The sequence below is a fragment of the Mauremys mutica genome, chromosome 4, assembly GCF_020497125.1.
Source record: "Mauremys mutica isolate MM-2020 ecotype Southern chromosome 4, ASM2049712v1, whole genome shotgun sequence".
NCBI classification, from domain to species: Eukaryota; Metazoa; Chordata; order Testudines; family Geoemydidae; genus Mauremys; species Mauremys mutica.
In genome coordinates, this window is record NC_059075.1 from 100765102 (window position 1) to 100779813 (window position 14712).

General features: G+C 42.3%; 1 protein-coding gene across 8 annotated transcripts in view; it reads right to left on the bottom strand.

The window, feature by feature from the left end:
• Nucleotides 1-14712, bottom strand: part of TUB (TUB bipartite transcription factor) — a 262999-nt gene that overhangs the window by 34898 nt on the left and 213389 nt on the right. For 3 of the 8 annotated variants that reach the window (XM_045012468.1, XM_045012465.1, XM_045012467.1), the window contains exon 4: nt 2351-2488. The exons of 2 other annotated variants lie outside the window; for them this stretch is intronic. In XM_045012468.1, the coding sequence (XP_044868403.1) occupies nt 2351-2488 (138 nt within the window). Of the gene's footprint in view, nt 1-63; nt 244-2350; nt 2489-14712 lie in introns of those variants that run through there. 3 more of the 8 variants (XM_045012469.1, XM_045012466.1, XM_045012473.1) reach the window with 2 other exon arrangements.

Sequence of the window (14712 nt, forward strand, 5' to 3'; positions counted from 1 at the left end):
TATCTCTGTGAGTGAGGTGGGGTTTAGGACATACACCCCTCGCTATCTTAGGCAGCTACTCACCTAGCATACTGACTTTTGGGGATCGCGTCCTCAGGTGCCCATCTCTCCCCAGACATATATATAAAGCCTTTGTTCCCAACTCATGCTTTATGGCTCACCTTGTTGTTCCAGTGATTTTCTAGGCACCTAATAGTTAGGCATTGTGATGCTCAGTGTTGCAACGCCTAGTCCCATTGTGGATCTGGGCATTAGCAACTAGATTTCTTTTATTAATTATTAACAGGATTGTTGACTATACAAATTATTTTCTTACCTATGAAGTTAAGGAGAGAATGTCAGATATATATGAAAAGGGAAAACAGCTGAGTCCAGACAATATAGGTTATAATCAGTGATGAGCTGCCAAATTTTTAACAACGGGTTCCCTCCTCCCTCCAAAATTTTAACAACGGGTTCCCTCCTTCCCCCCCCTCCGTGGGGGGGGGGTCGTGCCCCATCCAACCCCTCATGTTCCTTAACACATACACTACGAGACCCCTGACCCATCCCCCCCTTCCCTGTCCCCTGACTGCCCCTTGCCGCCCCACCCAACCCCTCCTCTCATTCTCAATGGCCCCCCAGAACCCCTACCCCATACAACTACCCCTTCTCTCTGTCCCTGAGTGCCCCCACCACCTCATCCAACCCTGCTCTTTCCTGACTGCTCCCCGGGACCCTTGCCCCCATTCAATCCCCCTGTTCCCTGCCCTCTGACTACCCTGACCCCTATCCACCCCCCCCACAACCCACCCCCTCCCTGCCCCCTTACCACACTGCTCCATCTGCCAGGACCACTGCCTGGGGACCCGGGTCCACTCTGCCAGGACCACGACCGGCACCGCGGGGCCCGACTCCCCGGGCCGGGCCGGCACCGGGGCCCGGCCGCTCGGCCCGACTCCCGGGCCGGGCCGGCACCGGGGCCCGGCCGCTCGGCCCGACTCCCCGGGCCGGGCCGGCACCGGGGCCCGGCCGCTCGGCCCGACTCCCCGGGCCGGGCCGGCACCGGGGCCCGGCCGCTCGGCCCGACTCCCCGGGCCGGCACTGGGGCCCGGCCGCTCGTCGGCAGCCGCGGGGCCCGACTCCCCGGCCGGCGCTGGGCTGGAGGGAGCCGCGGTCTGGGACCGGGAGCTGCTGAGCCAGCCGCACCTCCCCTCCCCCTCCGCGCCCCAGCTTACCTGCTGGCTGCCTCCATGCTGCTTGTTCAGGCTTCCCGCGAACATCTGATTCGCGGGAAGCAGGGGAGGGGGAGGAGAAGGGGGCGGAGCAGGAGAGGAGTGGGCGGGAACTTTTGTTAAATTTAGCAGCCCTTAACAAGCGGTTCTAAAATGGCTGCTAAAATTTAACAACGGGTTCCCGCGAACCCGTGCGAACCCGCTGCAGCTCACCCCTGGTTATAATGGCCTGATGTAAAGCCTACTTAAGTCAGTTGAAAGATTACTGGTTTTTAATGGGCTTTGGATCTGGTCTCTAGTTAAAAGTAAATACTGATATACAAAAAAACCCAACAACAAATCACTGCTATAACTTTCAATCAGTTTGTCCCACTTGCTCCATCTATTCTCAAGTGATTCGGCTGCTACACCTTATACTGGCAGTAATTCCATTTTTGTTTACTCTTTTGTTATTGTCTATGGTGGGTATTTGTTTTTGCAAAACAGTCTTAGATATTCCATTTTCAGGATAGGTGCTATGTGTGTCTATGAGCTAGCATCCAGAACTATTTTAATAAAGATGTTTATTTATACACTTAAATGTATGCTGACCTGACAGAGGATCTGAAATAACTTCAGACCCATTCTAAGGGTGAATCCCTGACCCCATTGAAATCAATGGCAAAACTCCCAATGACTTCAAAGGGGCCATGACCCTAAATTTGTACAGCTTTTAAAACTCAGTTTTGGACAGAAATTTCTGCAATTTAAGTCTGATTCCTGCAAATGCAGATAGGTCTGAAAAATGAATTGGTGTAATATGCTCTAAGCAGATAATTTCCTAAAATCTCTATAGAATTTAAGTGCCCATTATATTAATATTTTGTTCCTTTGTTCTTTTAGTACAGGCTACATTAATACATGGCTTTGCAAAACGATTAGGACGACAAATCTTGATCATCTCTCACTCCAATATGTATGTGCTAAAATAGGACCAAGCATTGCAAATTTTCCCATCTGGTGCATGCATTTGTATAATATTTGTTTTAAACAGTTGCCAGCTATCACAACATCACAAGCATTCAAAGAATCTTAAAAAACACAGAAGCATCTTGCCAATCAACCCAATGTTTGATATTCAGCAGCATGCAGCTAACCTTTGTGTTTCCCCTTTTTCTCCTTTCTCGTGCTGCCACTTTGACAGCTTGCAGCTGCTGCTTTGGTTTTTTTAGTCGATTTTGGAGCTTGAGCATCTGCTACCACCTTTACATCTTCCTGCTCGGCCTCCTGAACTGCTTGAGAGATTCAGGGCACCCACCAAAAAGAAAAAGAGAGAGGAAAACAAGAGAGAGAATGAAATGAGAACTCTGTGAAGCCACAGAAAAGAATGCAAGTGCAGCAGAGGTTAAGATTTGGCTGACATCTTTATGCAGAGAGGAAATTAAACTAAACAAGCAATTGCAGAGCTACAATGGAATTTAAATTGGCAGATTTGTTAAGGTTAGGGGTTTTTTTGTTTAACTTGTTTCATCTCCTCCCATTCTTCGCCCTCCTACAATGTATTGGTTGCTATGCATTAGGCCCAAAAAACCACCATAGATGCTACTATGCTGCTGAGCCACTGTGAGCAGCACATTTCCCTGTAGTAAAGCTCTGTCAGTGCTGATCACTGATAAGCCCCATAAGCCAGCTCAATAATATAAGATAATGATAACTGTTCGCCCCCCCCCGCCCTAGTTCTCAGTGCCTTAAGTATACAGCTAACTCCTGCAAAAGCATCATCGGGAGTTTAACTTAAAAAAACTCACTTCTTATGGTAAAATTCACAGCACAATCAACTTTGGCTAGAAAAGCCCTTTAATTTATAGACACTTAATATATCCATTTAAAGTCAAAAAGAAAAAATTGCTCTGACTTTATAAGGACTGCATATTAGTCCATTCTATAGAAATCTCAATGGAACACAGCATTCATTGTGAAAGCCAGCATAATCATATGATTGCAGCGACTTTCAAAGTAATAAAGATTTACTATTTATTATACAATGCTGCCAGAGGACTGTATTTAAATTTGTTAAAACATACACACACACACAAATATACCAACACTGAGCAATACAATAAGAACTTTAGGGGCAAGATCTTCAACTTTTGTAAACTGTCATCAATGGAGTTACAACATAAGAACATAAAATGGCCATAAGTTAGGCCAATGGTCCATCTAGCCCAGTATCATGTCTTCCAACAGTGGCCAATGCCAGGTGCTTCAGAGGTAATGAACAGAACAGGTAGGGTTGGCAGGCGTCCGGTTTTCAACTGGAACGCCCGGTCGCAAAGGAACCCTGGCGGCTCCACTCAACACCACTGACCAGGCTGCTAAAAGTCCGGTCAACAGTGCAGCGGGGCTAAGGCAGGCTCCCTGCCTGCCCTGGCTCCACGGGGCTCCCAGAACCAGCCGATATGTCCCTGCAGCCTCTAGGCACAGGACAGCCGGGGAGGTTCTATGCACTGCCCCCACCCCAAGTGCCGGCTCCGCAGCTCCCTTTGGCCAGGAAATGCGGCCAATAGGAGTGGCGAGGCTGGTGCCTGGAGCCCACACTCCTCACCCCCTCTTGCACCCTAACCCCCTGCCCTCAGAACCCTCCTGCACCCCAAGCCCCTCATCCCTGACCCACCCCAGATCCCAGACCCCCAGCCAGAGTGTATCCCCCTTGCGCACCTTAACCCGCTGCCCCAGCCCTGAGCCCCCTCCCGCACTCCTAACCCCTCAGCCTCAGCCCAGAGACCCCCCTGAACCACAAGCCACTCATCCCTGGCCCCACCCTGGAATCTGCACCCCCAGCCAGAGCCTGCACCCTAACCCCCTGCCCTCACCTGGTGAAAGTGAGTGAGGGTGGGGGAGAGCGAGCAATGGAGGGGGGAATGGAGTGAGTGGGGGACAGGGCCTCAGAGAAGGGGCGGGGCAAGGGTGTTTGGTTTTGTGTGATCAGAAAGTTGGCAGCCCCAAGTGACCCATCCCCTGTTGCCCATTCTCAACTTCTGTCAAACAGAGGCTAGGGACACTTCAGAGACACTTTACATCTGCAGAGGATCTGGCCCTAGAGCTGCACAGAATCCACCTCACAGGACATGGATCCCATACCATGCCACTTTTTTTTTAAGGCGCAGATTTGCCATTATTATGCATTCACCTGCACCAGAAACAAACAAAAAAAATTCTTTCAGGAAAAAAAGCTACATATGGCAAGGAATCTAGAGGAAAGAACTGGCTTACTCACAAGATCATTTAAATATCATTGGCAAAGCCCAGAAGCTCAGTAAACAGATCAGGCCCAATGATACTTGTGGCCCAGTAGTCTCTATCATAGAAGATGTAAACCAGTGGTTCTCAACCTGATTGGCTTGTAGCCAATCAACACATAGCTGTGGCCCATGTGGCATCCTCAGAGCCCTACAGCTAGTATATATATTGTGTGGCTGCAGCTCACATAACACATAGAGAGCTACATATGTAGCCCACAATGATAAATAGGTTGAGAACCACTGATGTAAACACTCTCCAATTTCACGAGTTATGGGACAAGTCCACTATGGACCAAATCCTGGATTCCTAATACATATGAGTAGTTCTACTGACTTCAGTGAGACTCCTCACATGAGTAAGGCAAAATGAGCACCCAACCTGTATAAAAATCATTTGCAAACTCACATCTCCTCTTCTGCAACACACGAGTCTATAAATAGTCTTAAATTTACAACACACTGTGGGTTAACTGCTTTCTTTCTTTTACTAGAGAGACCTTTGTTAACACACTTGTACATAACAGACGCATGAAATCTGCAGAAGTCAGATGATGATCAGATAAGGTGACCAGACAGCAAATGTGAAAAATCGGGACGAGGGTGGGGAGTAATAGGAGCCTATATAAGAAAAAGACCCAAAAATCGGGACTGTCCCTATAAAATCAGGACATCCGGTCACCCTATAATCAGATGGGCCAATGGGGCTGTTTTACTCCAACTCCTCATTCTACTTACAGTCTTTAGCAAATGACTAATACTAGTCACAAGCTCATTGGCTGCAATCCCTTTGCAAAGCATTACCCAACACTGTGGATAATGCATGAGACAGAACAGAGGCTGCGACCACTCCATCCTTCAGGGAGGATGGCAAGATTAATGTGAAAGGCAGCACATTAGGCTCTGTTTCTCCAGTCATGAAGGCCTCTGACTAACCAGGGCAGCAAAGAGCCCCTGCTGTGAATAAACTTTAAAACAGTTGAATTTACATAGCCAGTAATTCTGTTCTATATTTGCAGCTGTCTCTCTCCTTTTTTAAATTAGGGAGGTTTTTTTTCTGGTTTTGTTTCTTTCATGATCCTGATGATCTAGTTGTAGAATTCAGTATTTTCCTAACAAGTGAGTAAATGACCTAGATTCAATGACTAGCCAGGTTTCTACACCCATTCTAATACTTTGTTTAATATGCCTATCCATTCAGAGCAAACACCATTGAAGGAGTCTAAAATGTGGCTTAATCAAAATGGGATGGAATGTTCTGCTATTACTAACTGAAAAATTAAAAAAACAATTTTTTTAGGACCAACTACTTGCCATCATGTCAGCTATCCTTTGACCTAACTAACCTGAAGTTAAATAATTATTAGTGTGGACTGCAGCTGCATGAATTAGTTTTGAAAAGCTGGCACATAATTTCAGCAGTAGATGCCTGAATATTCACACAGAGGTGTGACCTCCTCAAGGAAGGATTTGAAAGATTTCCACCATTTTATGCTCAAGGCCATGGAGCACTCAGTTTAGTTGCCATCGTGAATACACATCATCAGACTGGACCTGATACAGATGGGACAATCAAGTGCAAGTGGTGAAGATAATAAAATGAGATTTAAAGGCACACCAATACCCAGTAGCAACAACTGGATAATTGAAACAATACCATATACGTTTACTATCTCAATTGAAACTAACCAACACACACAATGTAGTGATTATTAAATACCCACAGAGAACTCTTCTGGATCAGTGCACGGAGTTAAGAAAAAGCTTGTAAAGATTATTTGAATAATGAATACATTTGAAGAATTTGCAATCTGCTCGAAAAAACAGCACAAAAGGGAAAAGAGGCTAAACAGCTAGATATATTATTCATTGCAAATTATTCACTCAGCTTTACTAGGCAACCATTCAGTCCATTTATCAACGTTCTCACACTTCTCATTTCATGACAAGTGAAACTAGAATGAGTATCGAGCAAAGAAAATTAAGAAACAGTTTAATAAATGCACTGGCTTTTGCCTAATCATTGGATGTGCTTTCACGTATCTCCATAAAAATGTCTTGGCACCTTTCTTTGTAATTTCTTGGCTCTTGAGAATGTTACTATTTATTTGTACAGTGATGCACTATAATTTTATCTGATCTATTTTAAAATTGTTCCATCATAGCTTATACTATAACTTTTTAAGTAGTTTACAAGGCATGGGATGTTCCTAGAGTTACATGAACTCTCTAGGGAAGTAAAAATGGGTAAAAATGTTAAATTTCATTGAAAAAAATCAGCAATTTTCACCAGTTTTGTAGAAGGCCTGTAAAACTGAATCACTGACGTGATGCCCAAAGATCCCAGTTAGGACTAGGGTCCCAGTGTCCAGGTGCTGTTCAAACACTTGGCAAGCCAGTCTCTTCCACAAAAGATTACAGTCTCAGGCCCCTGCAACTGGTAGTGAGCAGGCAGATGTTCTGTGCAGGCACAGAACACCACTGAATTCAATAGGGCTTCATGTGGGGAAAAAACTACTATTTAAATTGCTGTAGGAGTTTCTCTTTAGTGATTCAAAATAGCACAGCTCCTCATAAACTGAGCATAACTCCTTGTAGAAATGCCCCAATATGTCATGTACAAGGATCAAAACTATGTCTATTTTGCAGATAATGCCAGGTTTAACTCCATTGCAGTTTGAGATATCCTATTTTTAAACACAAATATTACTTGAAGCCCAGAAATCTACATTGGATTTTTCAGTCAAATATGTCCTCAATGCTACAATGTAGGAACCCAATTGTGTGATGCAATCCATGTGGGTGTATTTCTGCGCTTGAGCAGATCATAGTGTAGAAGCCCAGGAAGTTACAATCGCAGAAGCAGCTCTTAGGGTATGTCTATGCTGCAATTAAACACCTGCGGCTGACTCATGTCAGCTGACTCAGGCTCACTGGGCTCAGGCTGAGCCCCCTCCCGCACTCCGAACCCCTCAGCCCCAGCCCAGAGACCCCTCCTGAACCACAAGCCACACATTTCTGGCCCCACCCTGGAATCTGCACCCCCAATTCCCATAGAGTTCAGAAGAACCTGAGAAAACTGTCTGTGAACATAGCAGTGAGGGTGCAACAAAATCATTGGTTGGCATTATTAAGGATTGGTGCATCTTGTAGTTCCAGGATTTACTTATTTAGGGCATGATTATCATAGAATCATAGAACTGGAAGAGACCTCAAGAAGTCATCTAGTCCAGTTCCCTGCACTTGTGGCAGGACTAAGTATTATATAGACCATTCCTGACAGGTGTTTGTCTAACCTGCTCTTAAAAATCTCCAATGACAGAGATTCCACCATCTCCCTAGGCAATTTATTCCAGTGCTTAACCACTCTGACAGTTAGGAAGCTTTTCCTAATGTCCAACCTAAACCTCCCTTGCTGCAATTTTAGTCCATTGATTCTTGTCCTAGCCTCAGAGGTTAAGAAAAACAATTTCCCCCCCTCCTCCTTGTAACAATCCTTTATATATTTTTATACACTGCCCTTAGTCATGGATAGAGTCTTATTCTGGGAGTAGCCCCATTAACTGTCACAGAAAAAAGTCTAAATAGTATTTGTGCATGTTCATCAATTTAAATGGAACTATTCATGGAGTAAATTACTACTGATTGCAAGGGTAACAGACTCATGCCCTCAAGCAGGTTTCTAATCCTAGATTTTTAAGGCCAGAAAGAACCATTATGATCATCCAGTCTGATCTTCTGCATAACACAGCACACTGAACCTCAACCAGTAATTTCTGTACCAAGCTGATAAGTTTTGGGAGAGCTATAACATATGTTTTAGAAAGATAAATCAGTCTTGATTTAAAGACATCAAGTGTTGGAGAATCCACCACATCCCTTAGGTAAATTGTTCTAATGGTTAATTACCACCTCTCATTAAAAATGTGCATCTTATTTCTAGCCTGAATTTGTCTTCGAACACATTTATCTTCCAGCTACTGGATCTTGTTGTGCCCTTTTCTGCTACCTTAAAGACCTATGTGCTATCAGGAATCTCTTCCCCCTGTAAGTACTTTCCTTTTTAGCATCATGACTGACTATTTTACCATTCTTATCTAGCATCAGACCTATGCCATTGTTAGGATTCTGTTTGTTCCTGATATATTTAAAGAATTTCTTCCTACCATCCTTAAACCTACTGGCCATAGATCTTTTTATTGCTACCATTAGCTTCCCTTACTAATTGCCTGTATTTCCTAACTGTTGATTTGTACTCACTGCTATCAACCTCCCTATTTTCACATGTGTTAGGTATTGGGTTTTTTAACTAGAGGAATTAGAAATGCTCACTTATGAAAACAAATCTGATATACCTGGTATTACTGAAACCTGGTAGGATGAGTCATATGACTGGAATGTTAAAGCCACTGGATATACCTTTTTTAGAAAAGAAAAAGTGGGCAGAAGGGGATCAGGGATGGCACTCTATGGCTATGTCTACACTTGGAGCTAGGAGTGTGATTCCCAGCTTGCACAGACATACTCTCACTAGCTCTCAATGAGCTAGCAGGCCAAGGATAGCAGTGTAGCTGGTGTAGCACAGACAGCGGCGAGTGGCAGCTTGGGCTAGTCATGCTGAGTACAAACCCATCTGAACCCCAGGGTACGAACTCAGCCCAGCTAGCCCGTGCCGCTACTCTCACAGCTGCCCATGTTCTCTGTCTAAACTCCTATTTTCTAGTGCACTAGCTTGCTTGAGAGCTAGATCAAATATGTCTACGTGAGTTGGTAATCGTACCCCCAGCTCCAAGTGTAGACATACCCTGTATCTAAGATATTGTTACTTTAGCGTTATTGACAATTTAGAAAAAACAGACCTGGAATGCTTATGGATCAATGTACTAACTAGTAAATCACAAGATGGGGCACTGGGAGGTTGTTACATATCAAGTCAGACAAGAGAACAGAATGAGCAACTCTTCAAACATCTATCTACAATCTGTTGGGTTTTTTAAAAAACTGAATTAGGACAGGGGATTTCAATCTTGGGGACATATACTGGAGGTCTCATGCTGCCATTTATAAGACACCCGTGGAGTTTCTCAAAATTATTATAATCTTAAATTCTCCCACACCTCATTAAGAGATAAGGCAGCACTCCAAGTATCAAGAGTATGATCTAATGCAGAGAACATATTCCCTGCTTTCTCCCCAAAAAGAACACACCTCGGACTGAAGTCAACAGAAAACAGGATCCAAACCATTAATTTTGTGGAACATGCACAAATGTCTTTAAAATGAATGATTAAATGATGTCACCTTAAAATTTGACAGTTTGCCATTCAGTGGAAAACTCTCTCTCTCAGCATTTACTGTACCAGAACAGAACGACACGTCAAATTTAACAATCCAGAGTTATGACTTGTGATCAGAAATCTGTTTGGCACAAAATATAGACATTTAGCCCTGCTGCCAAATGTCAAAGAGAAAGTATGCAGTGTTGCTGTAGCCGTGTTGGTCCCAGGATATTAGTGAGAAAAAGTTGGTGAGGTAATATCTATTAGTGGAAAGCCCCATCCCACCCCAGCTGTCTTTCTCCCCACCCTTTCCCTTCCCCCCCATGACTGGAGGGGTATGTGCCAACTATTCCTGCTAAACAATCTGTTCCACCTTGTATTTAGCTGTGACACTCTCTGTACCTCTCCTAGACCTGAAGAGCTCTGTGTAAGCTCAAAAGCTTTTCTCTCTCACCACCAGAAATTGGTCCAATAAAAAAATATTACTTCACCCACATTGTTTCTCTAATATCCTGGGACTGACACAGATATAAGAACACTGCATACAACGAAAGAGAAAGTAATTTTGCAATCCTGTACATGGTTAATCTAAACTTCTAAATCAAAAGTTGTTGTGTAGTTACTTGAAGGAGAGTTTTATTCTGTTTTTAATTGAAAACATTTTAATTTCAAACATACAAAAGCCAAAGCTGTAAAAAAGTAACATTAATAAAAGCAGACTTCACCTTGTTCAGATTCTAGCCTCTCTCAAAATTGTGAAAAAAGGAATTTGTCCAAGTGGAAATTCACCATTTTCACAGGAAAAAAATGATACCTTCTTGCCTATGAAAATTGCTTTTCATATTTGCAGAAAATTTAAGGGAGCAGTAGAAAAGGTCAGTTCTTTATAACTCTGTGAAAGAATTATTCTACATCAGCATAAGTCTGTTTACTAGGTTAACACAAATCTGGGATCAAATAAATATGTTTTAAATCACAACTGTTGCTCTACATTTCTGTGTACAGACCTCCAGTCCTGTACTTGTGGCAAATTCACATTAGCGACAATAGATGCTGGGCTCAGCATGATAGTTACAAAAATAAATGAATGTATTTACCATGTTTCAGTAAATCCTATATTAAAAAATCAATTACTGCTATAAAGGCAAATATTGTATGTATGTAAATATGAACTTTTTGTCTATCTTCTCACTTTACTTAAACCAGTGGCAATATTCCAGGAACACACATCAGATATTTGCAATACTTTAAGCAGCCTGAAAAGAAGAGTGTACATCGGGGAATTTTGCTATCACACATTTGTAGGGGCTCATGCTTTTGTCCAATTCTGTAGAAAATTTGTAGCAATATGTGATGTGGAGATACATGAAAATAAGCCAGCAGATGTGACCTAGATGTTCCAGAATTATGAGCACGATTAGGAAGTAAACATTTTAAAGTAACCACTAACAATATGCCATACAAGGATATTAAGTGGAAACAAACACGGAGAGGGAAAAAAGTAGTAAATAAATGGCCTTTTCTGGGCAGAAATTATTCTTATGAATTATGTTATTTTAATTATATATATTTTCTTCTAGAATGATGAAAACAGAGAAAAACAATAACTGCTTAATAATTTTCAGCAGTATTTATAAAGAAGAACGGATGGAATTTTTATCTGATTATTTGGGACATATCAAGATTATTCACAAAATGAAAGGCCTGATTCAAAGCTCATTGAAGTCAACAGAAAGAATCCCATTGACACTGGATCAGGCCCAAAATGCCCAGACTTTAAACTACTTTTAAAACTTGATATTAGTACCAAAAGGCCATTGACCTGTCATTATATTCATCTTTTGTATCAATATTTTCTATCCCCTCGTCTATTTATTTTCCCTTAGACACATCTTCAAAATCTCACCAAGAATCCCTGTTTGTTTATATGTCTTCTGATTGCCCTACACACACACACGAACCGATTCCATAATATCAAATACATCTACAATGTTTTGAAACAAAAGGTAATATTGTAATTTCTTCCAAACAGTAGTACAAAACAAAACTCCTCTTTCATACAAGGGTCCCATTTGTAGATCATCAGTCTACAAGTACTGTTGTTAAATATAAGCTTTATATTTCAGTAATAGTTTTAAGATCTGTACTTGGATCTGAAATGGTCCATCCACAATGGAATTCTGCTATCACACATTTGTAGGGGCTCATGCTTTTGTGGAAATGTGGAAATAACACAGTTGCTAGACTGTTAGAAGTAGAAGCTCAACTCAATACTCAAGGGGAAAGATTCAGTGTTGTTATTGTTCCTTACTAATTGTTTAGCTCAATTCAGTCACTTTATGGACTGGCACATTGATGTTAGAAGCCCTCACTTTACCTGAAGTTTTCCTTTTCCTGACAATTATTGTTGCTTTCTGAAGTTATCCTATAGTATTAATTGCTACCAATGCTAATATGGTAATTGAATGAAAGATGAAAAACATGTAATTCTATATGGGATTACAGATGGGCTCAGGAACACACCACCTTTCAGTCCTATGCCAAAAGTCACTGGAGACTGAAAAATAATTACCAGCTGCTGAGTGTTTGGTGACATATGCAAATTGAGTTTTATGATCACAGTCCATTTCCTGAATGGAGAGGTGTCATCACCTATGTCACTAAGGGTACTAATGGGGATTCTCACTGGCAGTTTTAACACACACCAAGAAATGAATGGGCATAACAAACTGGCCTCTCCATGTTAAGAGTTTAACCATATCATTTTGTTAATATCTAGGGAAGTCTACATGGCTGCTAGCAATGCTCTTTTCCATTCTATGGGTAAAGACTTTCAGAGCTGTCATTCCAGTACCTTTCACCAGCACTAGATTCACTCATATATTATACTGTATTAAAAACAAAAACAAAAAAAACCCTAACCCTTGGGCTGCTCTATCTTATGCTGACGGTTACATTAGCTCCAACTCCAGAATCTATAGATGCAAAAGTAAAGTCACCTTTGTCCCACTCTCTCAGTCCAGCCCCTAACTGGGACCAGAGACTCAGATCTACTCTCACCTTCCTTAGACTCCCTCCCGAATGTAACAAGACATTCCTGCAAAAAATGTAGGAATGGAAGGGAACTTGACAGATCATCAAGTCCAGTCCCCTACACTGAGGCAGGACTAAATATTATCTAGACCAACCCTGACAAGTGTTTCTCTATCCTGTTCTTAAAAACTTCCAACAATGGAGATTCCACAACCTGCCTCGGTAATTTGTTCCAGTGCTTAACTACCCTTACTGTTAGGAAGTTTTTCCTAAAGTCTAATCTAAATCTCCCTTGCTGCAATTAAAGCCCATTACTTCTTGTCCTGTCCTCAGTGGATAAGGAGAACAATTTATCATCCACCCTTTTATAACAACCTTTATGTAAAAGTAATGTACTTTTACATTATCATGTAGTCCCCCGCCCCAGCCTTCCCTTCTCCAGAATAAACAAACCCACTTTTTTCAATCTTTCCTCGTAGGTCCTGTTTTCTACACCTTTAATCATTTTGGCTGCTCTCCTCTGGGCTTTCTCCAAATTGCCCACATCTTTCCCAAACTAGACACAGTACTCCAATTGAGACCTTTTAAGTGCTGAGTAGAGAGAAAGAATTACTTCTTGTATCTTGCTCACAACACTCCTGCTAATCCATCCCAGAATGATGTTCACTTTTTTTCCAACAGTGTTACATTGTCGACTCATTATGTTTGTGATCCACTATAACCCCAGTTCCTTTTCTGCAATACTCCTTCTTAAGCAATCATTTCCCATTTTGTACTGGTGTAACTGATTATGCTTTCCTGAGTGTAGTACTCTCCATCTTAAGGCCATATCTACACTTACAAGCTTACAGGGGCACAGCTATACAGATACAACTGTGACCCTGTAAGAGCGGTCGTCTTGCTGCATTATGCCGACAGGAGAGAGCTCTCTCATTGACATAATAAAACCAGCTCAATGAGCTATATCAACAGGAGAACGTCTCCCGCCGACATAGCGCTGTGCACACGAGCACTTTTGCCGGCAAAACTTATGGCACTCGGGGTGGGGGGAAGGTTCACACTCCGAGTGACAAAAGTTTTTCTGACATAAGCGCTAGTGTAGACACGGCCTTAGAAAAACAAGGTGGATGAGGTAATATCTTTTATTGGACCCACTTCTACTGGTGAGAGAGTCAAGCTTTCAAGTCACACAGAGCTCCTCTTCAGGTTTGGGAAAGTAACTCCCAGCAAAATGCGAGATGGAACAGATTGTTTAGCATGAGTAGTTAGCACATATTGTAAGGTACCATTCAAGAAACCATTGTAGAGTGGCCAATTAACAACTCTGCGATCATCGGACAAAAAGAGGGAGTTCGTGGGTTACAGATTGTTGCAACAAGCAATAAATCCAGTGTGTCTGTTCAGTCCATGATTTTTGGTGTCTAGCAGAGCATTGAATTTAAGCTCCCAGGCTCATCTTTGGAAAGCACTGTGCAAGGTTTCCTTTGAGGATGAGGACTGATAGGTCAAATCAGTCCTTATTAAATTTCATCCTATTTATTTCAAACCATATCTCCAGTTTGTCAAGATGATTTTGAATTCTAACAAAGGGTTTGCCACTCCTTCCAGCTTGGTGTTGTCCACAAAGTTTATAAGTATATTTTCTATGCCATTATCCAAATCATTTATGAAGATATTGAATAAAACTGTATACAGAACAGATCTCTGCAGAACCCCACTCAATATGAACATCCAGCTTGACTACTCTCAGAGTATGGTTTTCCAATTGGTTGTGCACCCAAGGTTTGTGTAGGCTATAGTTCCCTACTTTGCTTATGAGAAGATCATGTGGGACTGTATCAAAAACCTTACTAAAGTTGAGATGTATCACATCTACAGCTCCCGCTTACCCACAAAGTTTGTTACACT